This window comes from Dendropsophus ebraccatus, chromosome 7 (genome assembly GCF_027789765.1).
Source record: "Dendropsophus ebraccatus isolate aDenEbr1 chromosome 7, aDenEbr1.pat, whole genome shotgun sequence".
NCBI lineage: Eukaryota > Metazoa > Chordata > Amphibia > Anura > Hylidae > Dendropsophus > Dendropsophus ebraccatus.
Window position 1 is genome coordinate 70,079,029 of NC_091460.1, and position 20,589 is coordinate 70,099,617.

General features: G+C 43.4%; 1 protein-coding gene across 1 annotated transcript; it reads left to right on the forward strand.

Annotated features, from left to right (window-relative positions):
- Positions 1 to 10,001: 10,001 nt before the first annotated feature.
- On the forward strand, positions 10,002 to 20,175 carry LOC138796851 (caspase-3-like). Its single transcript, XM_069976561.1, has 6 exons — positions 10,002 to 10,311; positions 11,330 to 11,406; positions 15,486 to 15,620; positions 16,800 to 16,975; positions 17,696 to 17,810; positions 19,857 to 20,175. The coding sequence occupies exons 1-6, from the start codon at positions 10,265 to 10,267 to the stop codon at positions 20,066 to 20,068; spliced, it is 762 nt and encodes a 253-aa protein (XP_069832662.1). The 5' UTR covers positions 10,002 to 10,264; the 3' UTR covers positions 20,069 to 20,175.
- The last annotated feature ends 414 nt before the right edge of the window (positions 20,176 to 20,589 follow it).

Genomic DNA, 20,589 nt, shown 5'->3' on the forward strand with positions numbered 1-20,589 from the left:
CGCCTACGGTGTCCCGAAGTTCATACTGCGCCTGCGCAGGAGTGCACGAGCACGAAGCGCCGCCGGAAGCCACGTTATATGGGTATCCCGTTACTCACACTGCGCCTGTGCAAGAATGTATTGGCACAGAGCGCAGCTGGAAGCCGCATCAAGTGGGCAGACGTCATCAGACAAGCGTATTTCTCAACCAATGAAACGGCAACGGTAGAATTGGCAATCACCAGGCTCAATACCAAGTTCGATATGTTTACTGTATAACTATATCCTTTAGCTCATGTGCAAACGAGACATATGATGATATTATTGATGTTATAATCCCAATATATGTGTAGGTAATACAAACCCTATTATTATTTTTACCCGGACATAACAATGGGTATCTCTGCATGATGTCGGCGCATATCGATATATATAAAAAAAAAAAGTTAAATAAAGCGCACCGCATTATTATCAGCGTGCGCGTATGAGAATAATCGTATCATATATAATACGTAACTATAGTATCCATAGATAGTATCAACATGAATAGAAAAATAATAGCAAACGTCATAACAACACATCACGTTTTAGTTTGTCATCCAATGTTCCGTTCAGCTATGTATGTAGCCCACACCAGCAAAAGCAATACATGCGCATGCGCCAATTACGAGTCTCGGAGAAGATCTCTAAGCCTTAGATAAATCCTACATCTATAACAAGGCGGAAGAGAGATAAATTCGTCACTGCATCTATCAGTATGTCAAATGCCCAACCGCGCTAACAGTACCCATTGTGCATAACAGAGTACCACAACTAAATTCATTATGCGTCAAAGATGAACAAAAGACAAAAACATTAAAAACCAACACACCCAGTTACCCTTGCCATGGTACACATACCCCAAAAGAAAAAATAGTAATAATAAATCATGACCGTACAAATACAATGATTATTTCAAAAATTCATTCCCTATCACTAATTAGGTATCACTTAGGCTAGGTTCACACTGCGTTTTCAGCATCCGTTTAACGGATCCGTTTTTTTTAACGTCCAGAAAAATAGGGTCAGCAACGTTTTTTGGTCCGTTTTGGTCCGCCAAAAAAAACGGATCCGTTTTTTTTTATAATGGAAGTCAATGGAAAAACGGTTGCACACAAATGAATCCGTTTTTTGCAATCCGTTTTTCATGCGTTTTTTTGCAAAAAAAAACGGATGCGTTAAACGGATGCTGAAAACGCAGTGTGAACCTAGCCTGAACAGTACAGCTATCACATTTACATGATCCTTATTCCATGCTTGGCTATATAGATAGGCACTAGTCAAAGAGTGTCCATATCCCAAGCTTTACTGTCAGTAGCAGCCTAGATCAGAAAAACAGTAATAGTTTAAAATTCAGAGGGCATCAGAGGACAGTGATAGTTCACAATTCAGAGGACATCATTTTATCATAGGGGCAGGCATGGATTTCTCAATGTCCTAGACCCTATGTTGCGTTGCGCCAAAATCCAACATGGATGTCAGGACAAAGGGCAGGGGGCACAAACATCGAGTGTCCATAATACACCTGGCCAGAGTCCTGAATCAGCTTAGACTAGACGGTATCCTATCTGCTTCTAAATATCATCACGAGGAATGGTATACTTTGATGCAGCAATCATAAAGTAGACTTCTTAGACGACTTCCCAGGAAGGGAAACCAAAGGATATCCAGTTATGCATACGCTGTTGTAATCAAGAATAAGGAGCATCCATTTAGCAGTCCAGCAGAGACTCAAGGGCCCGGAACAGATCTTAATAGCGAGGACTCCACATCAATGATACGGTTAGGTAGCGCAGATATTAGGCCTCCAGAAACACAGAACATATATATATGATATATATCCACCAGATAAATGCTGACCTGAGTGAAAAACACACACACACAAGATCTGGGTTGCAAAATAACAAAGTACACCTACCCAAAAAATAAAAGAATACATGAAGAAGAAAGAGTGAAAAAAAAGTGAGAAAAAAAAGGAAAAGAGATAAAGGAATATGTGAGAATATGTGGAATGTATAAATGTGAGTGTATCTAATGCAGTGTTAATTGGGCATGAAAAATAGTGTGAGGTGTAAAGATGTGTAAAGACAAAAGTGTAAAATAGTGTATGGTGTAATGTGAAAAGCCTGTAAGAGAATAGGAAAAGCCTATCCATGGAAACAGGTCAGTAAAAATCTGGGGAACAAAAAATGAATGAATCAGATAGATATTAACCAACATCATCATAACCCTATCCACCAAACACTTACTTGTAGAAGCCCGTATACAGAAGTTCCTCAATCATTTCCTCCGGAACGAGGCACCCAAGTTTATGGATCCATCTTGACTCTGTACAGAGGAGAGACTTAACAATATCACCTCCCCTTACACCCACGGACCTTTTCTCCAGCCCAAATACCCTCAATCCATTACACCTACCACCATGTTTGTCCTTGAAGTGCGAAGCCACAGAAGTAAGATCCAAGGTTGCATGGGATGCTGTAGCCGCTCTTCTAATAGTTGACAAATGTTGTTGAATCCGTTTACGTAATTCTTGTGTTGTTTGTCCAACATAGACTAGAGAGCATGGGCACACTATCGCGTAGATCACATTTCTACTTCTGCAGTTTATATAGTCCCTCAGTAAATATCGACTATTGTCCTTTGGATTGCAAAACTCATAGGTAGAGGGCATAAATTGACAAACACTGCAGTCACCACATGGGTGTGAACCCTTGATTCGTGTGCCAGTGCCTGTTCTCCGATTAGGTCTAGTAAAGTGGCTCCGGGTTACCAGATCTTTTAAATTACGTGCTCGTCTTGCTGTCAGCATCGGCCGATCGGTTATATGTGGTTTCAATCTGAGCTCCGCCCTGAGGATATTCCAATTTCTTTCCAGTATCCGGCGTATACATCCTGCCATTGATTGTTGAAGGTGGTTACCATCCGGATTTTATTGGAGGTTTGTCTGATCCTAGGTTGTAATAGCTGTGTCCTATCCATATCACGGGCTCGATGGTATGCCCTAGAGATAATCCTTTTAGGGTAGCCCCTTGCCTTGAATCTCCGGCCGGCAGTTTATTCCGATGCGTACGCCGTTAAAAGGCGTACGCATCGGAATAAAGCCCATTAGTGGCCGCCGTGAAAAGGCAGCATGGCGGTCACTAAGGGGTTAAAAGGAGCTATCTGAAGGTACAAGCGGTTTGGGGGGGGTCAGATTGTGGGCACAGAGTCGCTTTAAACTTGATTGTTTTTCTTCAGATTTACATTAGCCCTTTGTGGGAACATACAATGAATCCTTTGTTCTGTGTTTTATACCCCATTTCATTCCAGTGAGGACTGACAGTATCATGAAGACATAGACATATATGAAAGAATTTAGGAGTGGCTCTTATCCCTCACCTCTCCTTATCCGGTTTCCCAGTGGAAGGCTTTGTTATGCCAATTTTTTTTACAATAGCCACACAAGACAAACCGGTTTTAAAATAATAAAATCTATTTAAAACTAGGGTAAATCTATGGCCAAATCCTTCCACTTCAGTTATGCCCTGGAGCTAATGGTGCTCTTAATGCTATCCCCAGACTCTTAAGGCCATATTCCACGGAACGATTATTGGCCGTTACGGCCGATAATTGTCCCGTGGAATAGAAGGCAACGATCAACATCAACGACATCGTTCATGTTGGCTGATCATTGCAGTCGTTTGTGTTTTCGTGTGTTGAAAAACAAGCAACTGTGATAGCAGTGATCTGGCTTTTGTTAAATTCTCTCTGCATCTGTGTTACATCTACCAGTTGTGTTGGCTCCTCACAGCAGCTTCGCAACCAATACAGTGCCTTGCAAAACTATCCACACTTCCCTTTTTTCTTCATAGTTGTTCCTGTTTTTTTGCATTAGAATGTGTTTGTTTTTTTTGCTTTTTTACCTTGAGAGAAACCAAAATGAAGGGGAAAATGAAGATCATAATGATCCAAGGAATTTAACAATGATTAAATAAAATTTGCTTTATTGGACCTGCATTTCATACTGCGATTTGGCTTATATCGAGCGCTGAACACCAAGGAATGGAGTTCAATTTCAACCTGGGCACTAATAGATTTATACCAGGGTGGAAGCTATTAGGGCGCCCTCACACATAGGTATTTTGAGGCGTTTTTTTATAACATCTGGCCGCAGGTGTTTTTGCAGAAAAAAACACAAACACCATGGCGTTTTTATTGGCGTTTTTACTTTTTAAAAAAGTGGCAGTGTAAAGGCAGCCAAAGGTTATGCTGAACTTTTTATGTTTAACAATTTCCCGGAAGACAGGTTTGGTATTCATCAAGTTGGGCTATACAGTATGTGGATGAAGTTAACGTTTAACCTGTACTGGTATAGTGAATTAGGGAAAAGGTCACATATAAGAAACAACTTCCATAATGGATGTCAAATGGTGCATATGCATATGGTGCTCTTAGAGGCAAAATAAAATGCAGTGTACCCCTTACTTTTTACCTGTTGCAAATAGAGTGGTACTTAGTTTGCCTGAGACTATGGAGTGTGCATTGTAGTTGTGAATAAAGACATAACAGATTGGAGATTCTTTGTGTTGCCAGAGCCTTTCTTCTGTTGTGTTCATTGGGGCTGATCCTGCGATTTAGCAATCCTTGCATAGGTGTTGCTCTTCTTGCAGATGGTGGTGAGCGGCTATCTTTCTGTTATAGATACATCTGTGTTTCAACACTTCCGAGATTGAGCTGTTTGGTGCTCAAACTAAAATTTACCCTGAAGTTACATTTGCAACTCGAACTTTGCTTGGTATCCAATAGCCGGCAGGTGCCTGTGTCTCAAGCTATTGAGTGAACTTGCAGAATGTTTGGGTCAGACGACCCAACACTGTTGATGTTGGGTCATCAACAGTGTTGCGCATTTTCATGTGCTGCTTGTCTGCCCCTGACTCCTCCTGTCTCCCTCTATTGTCAATTTTTCCGAACGTGAATCATGAGTGAATTTAGCACTGGTGAGTCTTAAGGTACATTACTATACTGTAGTGTATAAGATTGCTGGAGTGTAACTAAGTGCTGTAGTTAGAGACCTGTCACCCCCCGTGCCGGGGTGACAGTCTCCCGACCCCCGATAGAGCCCCCTATACTCAAGTGATCCCGCCAGGTCCCGCTTCCTGAGCCAGTCAGGTCACGGAGATATCAGCTCCCGAAGCCCGGCGCGCATGCTGAGAGGAGATTCCGACGCCCATAGAGAATAAATGGGGAGTCCGATGCTCCGTCATTCTCTATGGGCATCGGACTCTCCTGTGAGAGCGGGGCTTCGGGCTCTGATATCTCCGTGACCGGACCGGATCAGGAAGCGGGACACGGCGGGATCACGTGAATATAGGGGGCTGTAATGGGGGGTCGGGAGTAGTGTTGCACGATGCACGAAATATCGATACTACTATCGATATTCCGGGCCGAAAAACAGTTCGATACCAGGATTTCCTGGTATCGAAACTTTATGTTAAACTGCGCTATTATGCAGTTTAACATAAAGTATAGCGCAGAGAACACGGCCGGTGGCTATGTGAGCGCCGGCCATGTTCTCTGTGTGCCGCCCCCTGCTCCCACCTGTCACCTCCTCGGCACGCGAACCCTCTTCCCCCGTCGGGGCCAAATTCAAATAGCCGGCACATAGCTATTGCTAGTGCCGGCTATGTGACTATATAGATGCCGCTGTCACACTGACAGCGGCATTACCCCCCTCCTGAGCCCGCTCCATATACAGCAGGGGTCGGCTACTGTGTGTAGCAGACCCCCGCTGATAATGACTGCGGGCAGAGCAGGGTCGCGGCTGCAGAGGGAGAGCGGTGTCTGGGAGAGGAGAAGGCTGTAGGAGGGGGCGGCAGGAGGAGATGCGGCCACTACATCTGCACCGGACTATGAGGTGGGGGCGTCGGGAGTGTGAGGAGGGGCGGGAGGCCGGGGCCGGCAGGGATCTCCAGAGCAGACATTAACAATGTGGGGGGTTTACAGTCAGCCTGACTCTGACTGGGGAGGGGGGCTGTAACCTGCAGATTACAGACAAATCCAGGTCACCCTGCTTGGTCAGTGGCCAGCATGCCCTGACACCAGGAATAGTAAAACTACAACTCCCATCATCCATCCTGCTGGCTGGTGCGTGTTATATGGCTACAACCCCCATCATCCCCCCTGCTGGCTGGTGTGTGTTATATGGCTACAGCCCCCATCATCCCCCCTGCTGGCTGGAGTGAGTTATATGGCTACAACCCCCATCATCCCGCCTGCTGGCTGGTGTGTGTTATATGGCTACAACCCCCATCATCCCCCCTGCTGGCTGGTGCGTGTTATATGGCTACAACCCCCATCATCCCCCCTGCTGGCTGGTGTCTGTTATATGGCTACAGCCCCCATCATCCCCCCTGCTGGCTGGAGTGAGTTATATGGCTACAGCCCCCATCATCCCCCCTGCTGGCTGGTGTGAGTTATATGGCTACAACCCCCATCATCCCCCCTGCTGGCTGGTGTGAGTTATATGGCTACAGCCCCCATCATCCCCCCTGCTGGCTGGTGTGTTATATGGCTACAACCCCCATCATCCCCCCTGCTGGCTGGTGTCTGTTATATGGCTACAGCCCCCATTATCCCCCCTGCTGGCTGGTGTGAGTTATATGGCTACAGCCCCCATCATACCCCTGCTGGCTGGTGTCTGTTATATGGCTACAACACCCATCATCCCCCCTGCTGGCTGGTGTCTGTTATATGGCTACAGCCCCCATCATCCCCCCTGCTGGCTGGTGTGTGTTATATGGCTACAACCCCCATCATCCCCCCTGCTGGCTGGTATCTGTTATATGGCTACAACCCCCATCATCCCCCCTGCTGGCTGGTGTCTGTTATATGGCTACAACCCCCATCATCCCCCCTGCTGGCTGGTGTCTGTTATATGGCTACAGCCCCCATCATCCCCCCTGCTGGCTGGTGTGTGTTATATGGCTACAACCCCCATCATCCCCCATGCTGGCTGGTATCTGTTATATGGCTACAACCCCCATCATCCCCCCTGCTGGCTGGTGTCTGTTATATGGCTACAACCCCCATCATCCCCCCTGCTGGCAGGTGTCTGTTATATGGCTACAACCCCCATCACCCTCTGATTGTTAAAGTGTAACATAACTAAAACCCCCATCCTCCCCGATAGCAGATGTGTGTTAAATGACTACAACCCCCATCCTCCCCCTGATAGCAGGTGTGTGTTACATGACTACAATCCCCATCCTCCCCCTGATGGCAGGTGTGTGTTACATGACTACAATCCCCATCCTCCACCTGATAGCAGGTGTGTTACATGACTACAACCCCCATCCTACCCCTGATAGCAGTTGTGTGTTACATGACTACAACCCCCAACCCCCCCTGATAGCAGTTGTGTGTTACATGACTACAACCCCCATCCTCCCCCCTGATGTCAGTTGTGTGTTACATGACTACAACCCCCATCCTCCCCCTGATGGCTGGTGTGTGTTACATGACTACAACCCCCATCCTCCCCCTGATGGCTGGTGTGTGTTACATGACTACAACCCCCATCCTCCCCCTGATAGCAGGTGTGTGTTACATGACTACAATCCCCATCCTCCCCCTGATAGCAGGTGTGTGTTACATGACTACAATCCCCATCCTCCCCCCTGATAGCTGGTGTGTGTTACATGACTACAACCCCCATCCTCCCCCCCTGATAGCTGGTGTATGTTACATAACTACAACCCCCATCCTCCCCCTGATAGCAGTTGTGTGTTACATGACTACAACCCCCATCCTCCCCCCTGATAGCTGGTGTGTGTTACATGACTACAACCCCCATCCTCCCCCTGATAGCAGTTATGTGTTACATGACTACAACCCCCATCCTCCCCCCTGATAGCTGGTGTGTGTTACATGACTACAACCCCCATCCCTGGCAGCTGAAGTGTTATTGTCCATACTACCTGTAACTTTCCTGATCACGCACGGTAAACAGAGCAAGTGCAGAAACCACCCAATTTAGTACCACATAAAAAGATGGTACTAAATAAAACTACAGATCACAGCGCAAAAAATGCCCCTCACCCCCCAGCCAGACAGGCGGAGAGATAAAAAAAAGTGAGTCAGAGTTGGGCAAGTTTTTTTTATTTATTTTAAATAATGGGGACTTTATTTTTAAAGGAATAAAATTAGGGGAACATAAATTGGTTCGTACTGACCTGAACCGTGGGGTGGGGTGTCATTTCTATTCTTGTGGTTTTTTTTTGTTACTTAAATATAATTTATTAAGTATCGAATTAGTATCGAGCATTGAAAAAAAAAGTTGGTATTGGTATCGAACTCAAAATTCTGGTATCGTGACATCACTAGTCGGGAGCCTGTCACCCCGGCACGGGGGGGGGGGGTGACAGGTCCTCTTTAATTATTGGTGGGTGCTGGAACCAATTAAACACATTTACTTTATTTCCCATGGGAAAACACTGTTCCGTTCTGGAACTGCTCTGTTCTCAAAATCCCTTCTAGAACCAATGAAGTTCGTAAAAAGAGGCACCACTGTACTGCTACATTGTACCATGAAAAGGTATACTTTGTGCTTGCTGGAGCATACTTAAAAGCATACTTAAATGTGTACACTAATAAGATGAAAATATGTCTTTACTGGTATAGCTATAAGAGTTATAGTGATTACAGTTGCAGCTGTGCCCCACAACAGTCTGTCTCCCATAGTTCCATTAAATGGATTGTTGCCTCAGGCCCAGAAGACTTGAGTGCCAACTCTGCATTTCTTATTACGTTTAACAAAATGGCTCAGATACACCTGCCTCTGCTGAATTCAATTAGATCAGGTTTTTTATTATCTTTTAAAGATTTTTTTTTCTTTTCTGAACAAGAACATCTTACTGGGGAATAACTCCATAAAGAGGCAGATAATTTTATACAGTAAATACTGTATATTATACAATGTATTCCAATATATTTTTTAGAAAACTTAAAAACACATCCACTTTATTCCAAGAATGCCTTAAAAGTTATAAATCGGCAGTGCATTGACTTTTTCCTTTAGCCACCACCTTAGGTACATACCATTGTCCAAATTATGATAGTGTCTTGCTGCATTAAAATTGTATATATTGCACAAGTACCAGTTTATTGCACTTCTCTTCCTAGAAATGACAGGAGATTTCCAGTATTTGTCAATGAGTCCGTGGTAATTATGTATAAGTTACCGTGTAGAGGGAAGCGGGAAGTTAATATACAACTGTTTAGTGCTCCTCCTATGATCGCATTCAGATATCAGCACCTACATGTTACCTATTGCCATTTATCTTCAGGGGTCATTGGTTGGGACTGGTCTTTTGCTTGGGACACCAGGAACAACACAGAAGTGTGTTATGCACAAACACTTCTGTGCTGTCTTTAGGTTTAGTACAACTGTTAGTAGGCTTAAACATGTGCCAGAATTTGGTGCAATTAAAGGTGCATCTAAAGTGATTCCCCTTTCAACCAAGATCATACACCTTTTACCAAAGCCACACCCCATTTCTGGACACAGCCGAAAAGTGTCAACAGAGGAATCAACCGATAATAAATGTGGCAGATGTAAGGTTTTCCTGACTCCTCCTGTTCCCCCCCACCCCCCCCAGTGTCTCCTCACCAACCCTGAAGTGTGGCTGAAGTGTCATTGAGCTTCACGCACCTTTTCAAAAGTGGCAAGCAGCATAAATCATCTGGAAGAAAAAAACAGACAAACATTTCAACTGATTGTTGCATTTTGTTACCCCTGGCGTATACTAATGGTAAGTCAGCACAAAAAATAGGATGAAAATGTGTTAACAAAAAGAAGTTATTACACAAACGTCACTTATAAAAGGGCAGCTAAGTCCTTGCTCACTCTGAGCTTAAGCACAATGTTATATAGGAATGTTCCAAAGTACCCAGGTGAGATCACCACTGAAGCCAGGAGTGGAGAGTCAGAGCGACACAGGAGCAGGTAAAGCAGAGTATAGATCAGAATGAAGGATTAGTTTGTGTAGAAGCAGAGCAGGAGGGAGAATGGGAATATTGTACGGAGATTGGGTATTAGATGTGCAAGACTGAATAGAGTTACTAATATTTCGTCACACGGACCTGAATAAAGATAAAATAAACATTTGACTACCAAAAGAAGGCGTGTACAACTGAGACTATTCAGTATAAAAGACAATTTCCTTGAAGAGTTCTTCATTACAGAGAAGAGAGGGACACAGGAAGGATGGCTGAACCTGCTGGAGTCAGCAGTCCTTCTCCCCAAACTGGAAGGTAAGTGTCTCTTTTTACACTTTTAAGGTTGTATATCTTGTAGTGGTCAGAATATATGAGAGTTCATTTGAAAGACTTTTTTTTTTTTTCACTTCATATTCACCAAAGTGGTATCTGTAATTGGCTGGATGATATTTGTATTAACAGTAAAGGAAAATCAATTTCTACAAGATGCCATGACTTCTTTTGATTATTATATATTTCCAATAGAAGGTTAAGAAATGTTTTTTACATAGTGATTTTTGAGGGGGAAAAAAAGTCAATCAACACGGGCAGTCTGTGACATAGGTGCAAAAATCATGAATAATCATGCATAAGGAAGATACTATTTGTTAGAAGATTTTTTTTTACATAGAAAGTAAAAATACCAATGAAGGAGAAACAGCAGATAATCAAAAGAACAAAAAGTAGATCGGTGTAAGACTATGTTCCCACTGCATACTAAAGATCACAAAGAACAGCTGTTGTTGTCAAACAAACATTAATGCTTGTAATAATGTTCACAAACATTACTACAAGCCGTTGTTTAACAACATTGGCTGTTCTTTATAATCTACGTCATGGAAACCTAGTCTAAAGGTGTCCTGAAGAGATTAAGCAGCTGTGTATATGTAGTGTAATATGTGTATAATACGTGTATATGGAGAGTATAGAGTGTAATTTTTACAGTCTTGGAAAAAATTAAGTAAACCATGGGGTCGATAGAGATGTAAAGTATAGACCTCTGTACAAAACAGTGAAATAAGACAGCAGTCCCAAAAAAGTAGTGTGTCTATGACAGCCTGGCCAGATCTAGGGTGTGGTACCAGTGTGTCATCAGTTTGTATTGCATTTGCCGACATATGGTGCAAACTAATGGTTTGGATGCACAATTCTAGATTGTCTGCCATACAGTAAAATGGATGGGGTAGCCTATATCAGCAAAAATTGTTGGTAGGAATACTTTAGTGGAATAATATGCGTAAAGAAAAAGTGCATGGATTGGCACACTTGTTTTGTTTAATGTCTCTTTTTACAGTGATGAGATGAAGTATAACATGGATTATCCAGAAAAGGGCCTGTGCCTGATTATAAACATGGAGAACTTTGCTAGTGGTAAGCATGATCACAACTACACACACAATATTCCTAATTTACCAACCATACCCAATAAATCCAATCCATTCTGAGTGACTTAGTCCAAAATTGACTGCCAATTTCCTCCTCTTTCTTGCATATATCATTCCTTCCCTTAGCGCCTATTACATGACTGTCAGGTAAATCAATGACTCATTCCTTAAGTTTTGGAATATATTTACCTACCTATTCTGATAAATGCAAATTAGACTGATTTTCTTCCTGGTGCCATTGAGAGAACCCATAAATGGCCTTATAAAGATCAAAGTTAAAGGGGTTAAAGCCGCTTGGCTGAGCTTAACTGTGCTCAGCCAATCACGGCTGAGCAGCTGATGACGCGGCAGAGAGCGGCCGGCACGAGGGACGGTCGGAGCGGTTCGGCCGGCCGCCTGGAGATGGCATCATTGTCACAAGATGGTGGACGGGGGTCAACACGGATCAGGTGAGTATAGAGAACTACACTTCTGGGTCTAGCGTGGGTGGGGGGAAACATGGGGAAGGGGGCCATTTACTAACATAACATACATTACAAAGTTGTATAACTTTGTAATGTGTGTTATTTAGGAAATAATTGCTTACCGCCGCACTACCCCTTTAAAGGGTTTACCTGGCTTGCTGTATGGCTGAGCGGGCTGTCACTCCTGAGACAAGACCATATCAGAAGTGGTGAGTCTGGAGGAGTGTGGAGAGGTGAACATAGGCTCCTTCCTATAATGTATTTGACCACAGCCATATATTGCTAACGCTGGACAACCCCTACATTCCTAATCTGATTAGGCAGACTCTGTACACTGAGGGGTAAAAGACTACCGCCAGTGTACCAAACATCTTCATTTACATGTTTGGGCCGGGTTCACAGATTGTAAAAAAACGGCCGTAACTACTGCAGTACACGCCGGATAAACTTAATTTCTATTGAATTGGGATGCGGCGCATCTGTGTGCGGCCACATCCCTATTCACCATTGCACTCAATTGTGTGCACTGTCAGAGTTGTGAGGCCGTTATTCAATGAATAGCGGCCACACAAAACTGCCATGGCAGCCTTCATTGCGGCCCCTTGCAATCCCGGCTGGAGCGTATACAATGTGTATACACTCTGTCCGGGATTCCGTTGTCTGCAGGACAATGTAAACTATCAATAAATCACGGCCATTGTTTCAAATTGCAACAACGGCCGTGTTTAATTGATATTTTATGTTGTGTTAACTTAGCCTTAAAGAAGGTTTTTACTATATCAACAGAGCACAGACACAATAAAGGTACACTTAGCCTCACAGTCCCCTTACCTATGAGTCTCCTCTCTTAGGGTGGGTTCAGAGTGAGGAATTCTCGCGGAAATCCGTCAGCTGTCCGCCCGCACACGCGCTTTTCCGCCGGCTCTATAGACACCATTCTATGGGCCGGCGTATTCCGCGATCCGCTAAAAGAAGTGACATGACACTATGGGGCCGGCGGAAAGGCGCCCAGATGTGCAGGCGGACAGCTGACGGAATTCCGCGGACATTTTCCACGAGAATTCCTCAGTCTGAACCCACCCTTATGGTATGTGCACACTGAGGAATTTAGACGGAAAGTCTGTTGCGTAATCCGTCGTTCGCGCCTGCTAGTACGTCTCCGCCCGTGTCATAGACTCCATTCTATGCATGGGCGAATTCCTCCCTCCGTCCAAAGGATGATCAAGTTCATTCTTTGGACGGAGGAAGGAATCCGCCCGTGCATAGAATGACACGGGCAGAGATGCGCACAACCGCCGCTGTCCGCGAGCAACGGGTTACGCGACGGACTTTCCGTCTAAGTTCCTCAGTGTGCACATACCCTAACTCTTCTCAATAACTTTGGTGGGACAGCCAGCTCTAGGAAGTCTTTTTATTTTTTTTGTTCCATAATTCCTTTATGAATTATGAGGTCACTGTGTTTAGCAGAAATTTCTGGTTCCCTTCTCTAGATCTGTGTCTCCTCACAATCCTGTATCTAATCTATAAAAGCAGGGTTTTTTTTTCTCATTGCTTGGTGTTTGCTCTGATGTGTATTGTCAGCTATGAGACTTTATATACATATGCACATGCATAAACAGCAGAGTAGATCTAAGATGAGGCTCAGTCTAAGGCCATGTTCACAGACATACTTTTTTCCGCAAATAACGTCCGCCATTTAAAATAATGGTCAATGGTCCTCAATTATTCCCATTTAACTCTATCGAAATAACGTCACAGAATGTATAAAATAACAGCTGTCAAATTAATGCTCATGACAATAATATGCGGCTGTTATTTAGCAAACAGCGGACGTTATTTTAAGTTGTTCACATACAGTTTTTTTTATTCACCGTCCTTTATACTAAATTAAGTGAACCTTTAAAAAAGAGCCACACCCAAAGAGCTATCACTCGACCAAAGTATGTTAATCAAAAAGCAACAACCATTGTGTAACCATGACCTAATAGTATAAACCCTGCACAGTACATATATTGAATAGGAAAGTGTTAAGACAGTAACAGGGATCCATCAAAACAGCAGTGGTGCTACAATAGTATATTGGGGGGTAAATTTTTTGTGTGGCTTAAATAGCATGAAAGTTTATACCGTTGACAGCTGTCCATTAAACACGTGTTTGGGGTTATTCAGGATTAGAAAAACATAGATGCTTCTTTCCAGAGACAGTGCCACACTTGCACACTTGAGTTTGCGTGTGGGATTGCAGCTCAAGGCCGTATTACACGGCCTGACTCTGAGGAGCAAACGAGCGATATTCCACGCGGCTGCCACGAGCGGGTGAGTCCAGGAGGGGCCGGAAGAAGCTGCGGGGGGGCTGCCCGAGTGATCGCTGATCGTCCGGGCAGCCCGTAGGAGTGACCACAGCAGATCGCTGCTATACAAGTCATTGGTCTTTCAACATGTTGAAAGACAAACAACTTCAACGATCAGCCGACGTGAACGATGTTGGCTGATCGTTGCCTCCTATTCCACGGGACGATTATCGGCCGTAACGCCCGATATCAGCTGAATACGGACGATAATCATTCTGTGGAATAGGGCCTTTAGTTCCATTGAGGTCAATAGAGCTTATCTGTAATACCACACACAATCTGATGACAGGTATGGCACTGTGGAAGAAAGCTAGTTTTCCTAATCCTGGATAACAACTTTATTTAAAGCGACTCTGTACCCACAATCTGACCCCCCCCCCCCAAAAAAAAAAAACCAAAAAACGCTTGTACCTTCGGATAGCTGCTTTTAATCCGAGATCTGTCCTGCAGTCCGTTCGGCAGGTGATGCAGTTATTGTCCTAAAAAACTACTTTTAAACTGGCAGCTCTGAGCCCTACGGGCGTGGCCTAGATTGTATATGCATTAGGCTGGTACAACCTCTTTATCCCTCCTCCCCGCCCTCCTCATCATTAGGAATGCTCCAGCTAGGTTGTCTCCTATTCCTCAGCTGTGTTAGCACAGCACATGGGCTGGATCGTTAGGCAACCTGTGCAATGTTCAGACAGGAGAAAATGTTCCAGTGGCATTCCTAATGATAAAGAGGATGGGGAGGAGGGACGGAGGGGTGGTGCAAAGTTAGGGCACAGATACTCCCTTTGGGCACGGGGCTGCAAGTTTAAAAGTTGTTTTTTAGGATAATAACTGCATCACCTGCCGAACGGACCCCAGGACAGATCTTGGATTAAAAGCTACAAGTGGTTTGGGGGGGTCAGATTGTGGGTACAGAGTCGCTTTAAGTGTGAAGTATTCATACAGTAAGGGTATGTTCACACTGAACAAAACTCTTTACCACGGAATCCCTCCTGCTTCAGTGTCAGATGGCATCTCTATGGGATGACTCGCGCGCCTCTGCTCTCCGCTCAAAGAATTGACATGACTGACACTGAAGCAGGCGGGATTCCTCTGCATTTGCTCAGTGTGAACATACCCTAAGAAGAAAGGGTAAAACAAGGGATTATTAATAACACCTGGAACAATTCATTCTAGGTAACATTTACCCACGATGCTTTTGTGAACGTCACTGGAATTGTGTGTATGGTATTAATAAGTGGAGTTGTTTATTTTTACAGGCTTAGGTTTAAAACCAAGAAAGGGTACATCCATAGATGAAAAGGCTGTTGAAGATGTGTTTAAAGCAATCGGATTTACAATACAAACTGAGAAAGATAAAACAAGTGAAGATATATACAACATCATGGTCAAAGGTCAGTATCATGAGGATAGTGCTACATTAAGGCAATATGAAGGGATGTAACAGTAGATGAAAGGTGTACCATAGTTACAGTAAAATGTTGCTGCAATAAAGTAATATATCCCAGTCACAAATTATAGCATTAAGTTTATAACTTTCATGTAAACACAGGGGTCAAACTGTGGCCCTCCAGCTGTTGCAAAACTAAAATTCCTATCATGCTTGGAGCTTAAAGCGACTCTGTACCCACAATCTGACCCCCACCCCCCCAACCACTTGTACCTTCAGATAGCTGCTTTTAATCCAAGATCTGTCCTGGGGTCCGTTTGGCAGGGGATGCAGTTATAGTGATAAAAACAACTTTTAATCCGGTAGCGCTGGGTCCAACGGCCGGGGCTTACATTTATATATGCATTAGGCTGGCACAACCTCTCTGTCCTTCCTCCCCACCCTCCTCATTATTAGGAATGCTCCAGGCAGATTGCTTCCTATTCCCCACCTGTGGCAGCCCGGCACATAGGCTGGATTGTTAATACACATGTGCAAAGCTCAAACAGCAGTAAATGTTCCTGGATCATTCCTAATAATGAGGAGGGTGGGGAGGAAGGACGGAGAGGTGGTGCCAGGCTAATGCATATACAAATGTAAGCCCCGGCTGTTAGACACAGCGCTGCCGGATTAAAAGTTGTTTTTATGACAATAACTGCATCCCCTGCCGAACGGACCCCAGGACAGATTTTGGATTAAAACCAGCTATCTGAAGGTACAAGGGATTTGGGGGTCAGATTGTGGGTACAGAGTCGCTTTAAGCTTTGACTGTCTAGACATGATGAGAATTGTAGTTTTGCCTCTTTGGGCTTACTTTAGGGGAAAACTGGGTGCCAAAAGTTTTCTGCGTTTAAACCATGTTCTGCTGTTGATTTTTTGGTGCAGTGTGTATACTGAGGGTGCGTTCACACCTACAGTATCTGCAGCAGATTTGATGCTGTGTTCAGTTATTTAAATGAAATCTGCTGCAGAAAATCAGCTGCAGATAATGTAGGTGTGAACGCACCATGAATGTGACAAGATTGTCCCACACCACAAATATGGGGAAATTGTTAAGAAGTTTTCAGCCCAATTCATTCAGTACAATTCCTATTTTGTTTCTTATAAAATAAAAAAAATCCTTATAATGCTTGTTATATTTTAGTTGCAGAAGATGATCACAGCAAAAGGAGTTGCTTTGTTTGTGTTATAATGAGCCACGGAGAAGAAGGCACGTTTTATGGATTTGATAAAGAAATTACGGAGGCAAAGCTGTTTACATTATTCAATGGAGAAAATTGCCCAAGCCTTGCTGGGAAACCCAAGCTTTTCTTTTTACAGGTAACTTACATTCCATAGTAAAACTTACATAATTCAATGGTATTTCCAACTCGCTCATGTAATGGACATAACACATGCAAAAAAAAAGTACATCAAATGAAACAATAGAAAGTACAAGATGAGATGATATTTTATCTTTATTCTTTATTATATATGTTTCTAATGATTTGCAAGTTTGATATAAATCGATATGTATCCATATCCTGCTTGGACCACCTTTTTTTATCTAGTTACATAGTAGTAGTAGTTTGCACATTTGTTATACCTGATGAAGATGTTGAACTGATAAGGAAACATGTTGAATCTGTGCTGTAAAGTTGTTTTATAGCCTCCGCTATCTGGCATAGTACTACTATCCCCAGCAATGCCAGTTGAATAACTATCTGCCAGTTGACTACCATAACCAGTAGCACCTACATTCCCATGTTTTCTCCCTGATTTTTACTAATTGATTGACCTAATTGATGAAGATCATATACAATAACATTTTCTTCATACACCACAGCAAAACAACAATGCATAACGACAATTGGCTTGTGTAAACGGCCCTTGGGAAATCATCTTCCTGACAGTAGTAGGTGATGCAAGTGCATTTCTTATGTTTTCTTCTTCCACACAGAGAAGCTCTTTTACCTCTGAGAAACAATGAACTACACTATGATAGAGCAGGGTTGGGAAAATGTTTTTCTTTGATATTTCTTTCTTCTTTTTATGTATCAGAAATGCAGAGGAAAATCTGTAGATGCAGGTGTGACTCTACACACAGGGTCAGAAGGAAGCGGTACTACAATCCCTATTGAAGCGGATTTTCTCTATCATTACGCAGCACCTTCAGGTAAAATGACAGCACTATCTATGCTGTCTCCAATGCCTTTGAATGCAGGAATATGAACTGTTAAGCTTTTTATTTAGCTAACATTTAGTGTTATAACACCAACAATGCGCACTTCTGTACATGTATGGATTAGTTAGAGGCCAAATGAGATATCTAATACAGATAGAGCAGGTCCTAACAAAGAGCTGCTAGAAATGTAAATCACAGCTCTCAAGGACCTCTCTGACCCCTGTGGTTTTGGAGAGCCCTTCAACTTCACCATTGTCTTCTCTCTCTTCCTTCTTCCTCCTTTGCTGGCTCCCTAACCACCTTTGAGTCGCTGTGTATGGACTCCAGCCCACTTCAGCACTGGCTATCTGTTCTCTATGACATGTTGGGCTCCCCGCCTGACCAACCTAGCCATCCTTATCTGACCGCCTGGGAGGCGGACCTGGGTTTCCACAGTCCTCCAGTTTACCCACTCGTCATCCATTGTATCCCATGTGCAGGAAGCCGGATATAAAGTTTTGCCCAGGTGGTACCAGGTCCCCATGCGAATCCATAGTATTTTTCCAGAAGTCTTGCCAATATGCTGCAGAAATTACGGGGAGAAGGCACTCTTATTCACATGTTTTGGAGTTGCCCCAAACTGGTACCCTTCTGGAAACAGGTGTGGCGCTTAGCCTCGACCTTTACAGACTACCTGGTACCTTTCACTCCGGCATTCCTCCTCTTGCATATTTCTGACATCCCCCTCAAGACCTACCTTTACTCTGTGCTCCACTACTCCACTACCTGGTCAAAGCAGCAAGAGCTTGTATACCTGCCCTCTGGCGCTGTCCTGACCCACCTCGCATCTTAATGTGGCTGCACAGGGTGGAGGATATTAAGCATATAGAGGATCTTATGGCACAGCTCCATGGCCGTTCTGCCCTCTTCTTCTAGACGTGGTATTACTGGGATCAGTTTACTGACACTTCCGAGTTTAAATTTCTCCTAGCTCAGTAGGCCAGCAATGGCATTCCTCTCCTAGTCCCTCTCTTATTCCTCTCTTTTTTTTCGCTCTTTACTTTGTTGTCCCCTTGTTTGGGCTTTGGTCCTTTTTGAATTTGGCCCGTTTCTGTAATTACATTATATGACACTATTTCTTGTAACAATCTTGGGGCCCTTTTCTTTGTTGTCAGGTCTACTCATGTAATGTGATAATTGTCTCTTGCACCTCTCCAGCGCCTGGTATTGTTATATTTGAAAAATGTTCTTAAAATTTAGAATAAAAAAAAAAGAAAAAAGAAATGTAAATTCCTTTCTACGTAGAGGACATTTGCTTTATTTCTGTGTGTAACTTTGTATGTAGGGTATGGTTTAAAGTTATGAAGGTCCAGGAGACACCATTGTGTGTTGAAAAACTTTAGGCCATTGCAACTTGAGGGACCACGGTAAATGCTATTGGAAGATCCATTTCAAGAAGCAAAACATGAGGAGCTGTTAGAGTCAATTAAGACTGATTAATGGATGTCAGTGTATGGATATATAGTCCCTTTGATATATATGTATACTTTACTAATGAAACAAAGATGAAAAGCACTGTACATTACATACAGATACCATAACGTGCATAAAGGATACAACCACACACCGCTGTTTGCTTTCCTAACCCTGAGTACCAGGCACATGTGGCCAATAATGTATATACAGTATAATATATCTATATATCTCCAGATCCTGACACTACACCATGTCCTGGATATACACTTATTACCAAAGCCACATCCAGCACTATTATGTATAAAGACTCATGCATAATCAGCATATATATCTCATAACACATGACCTGGATGGGGATGTAAGTCTATGGGGCAGGCCTAATAGACACAGAGCAGGGAGAGATCCCAGCAGTTTGTGGCTCTGTCTGCTCATTCTACTGATCAGTCAGGGTCTGAACACACAGACCCTGACTGATAAAAGCTTCAGACATGTCCCTAGCACATGTCAAATGTTTGTTTTTTGGTTACAGGTATGCTTTAAACAGAAAGTTACATATAACTTATGTGTCTCTCTTCTCTACAGGCTATGTGTCATATAGAAGAAATGATGGTAGCTGGTTTATACAATCACTCTGTAAAATGCTGGAGAGATACTGGAATAACAAAGAGTTGCTGCACATTTTAACTCTGGTTAACCATAAAGTCGCTTATGAATACAACTCTACCGATGAACGCAGCAGACATAAACAAGCCCCCTGTATCGTCAGCAGACTAACCCAGTTTCTATACCTATAATAAAATAAGCCTACATTTATCTGCATTATGGCTGACATCACTATGTATCTGTTAGCTTTAGCACATTGTGACTGATCATCTATTTTATTACATTTTCAGTTACTGCACTATACGGTGTCATTATTCAGAGGATTGTGTTATATTATGTGTTCTAACTGCATTATGTTTTATAGCAATAATATCATTTTCCCATCAGTCCCAGATAATAGCTGGCAGTTTAACTTAAAGGGATCGTCCGGGGAGTAGATGGTTAAAGTTTTCTGCTCCCTGGCACTCACTCCCTGTAATTCCACATCTTGGAAGTAGGCCAAGACATAAAGAGAACAGGTGCATGTCACGATCATAAGATGCAATGTAAAAAATAGAATCAAAACACATTAACACAATGAAAAGAATATAAGCACTGCAGCCCCTACAACCAGTTGATCACCAGAGGTGTCAGGACTCAGGTCTTCAACATGGTTAAGGTTCTATCTTTAGGGTAAGACCTCAATATTGCAGTCCTGGAAAACTCGTTTATT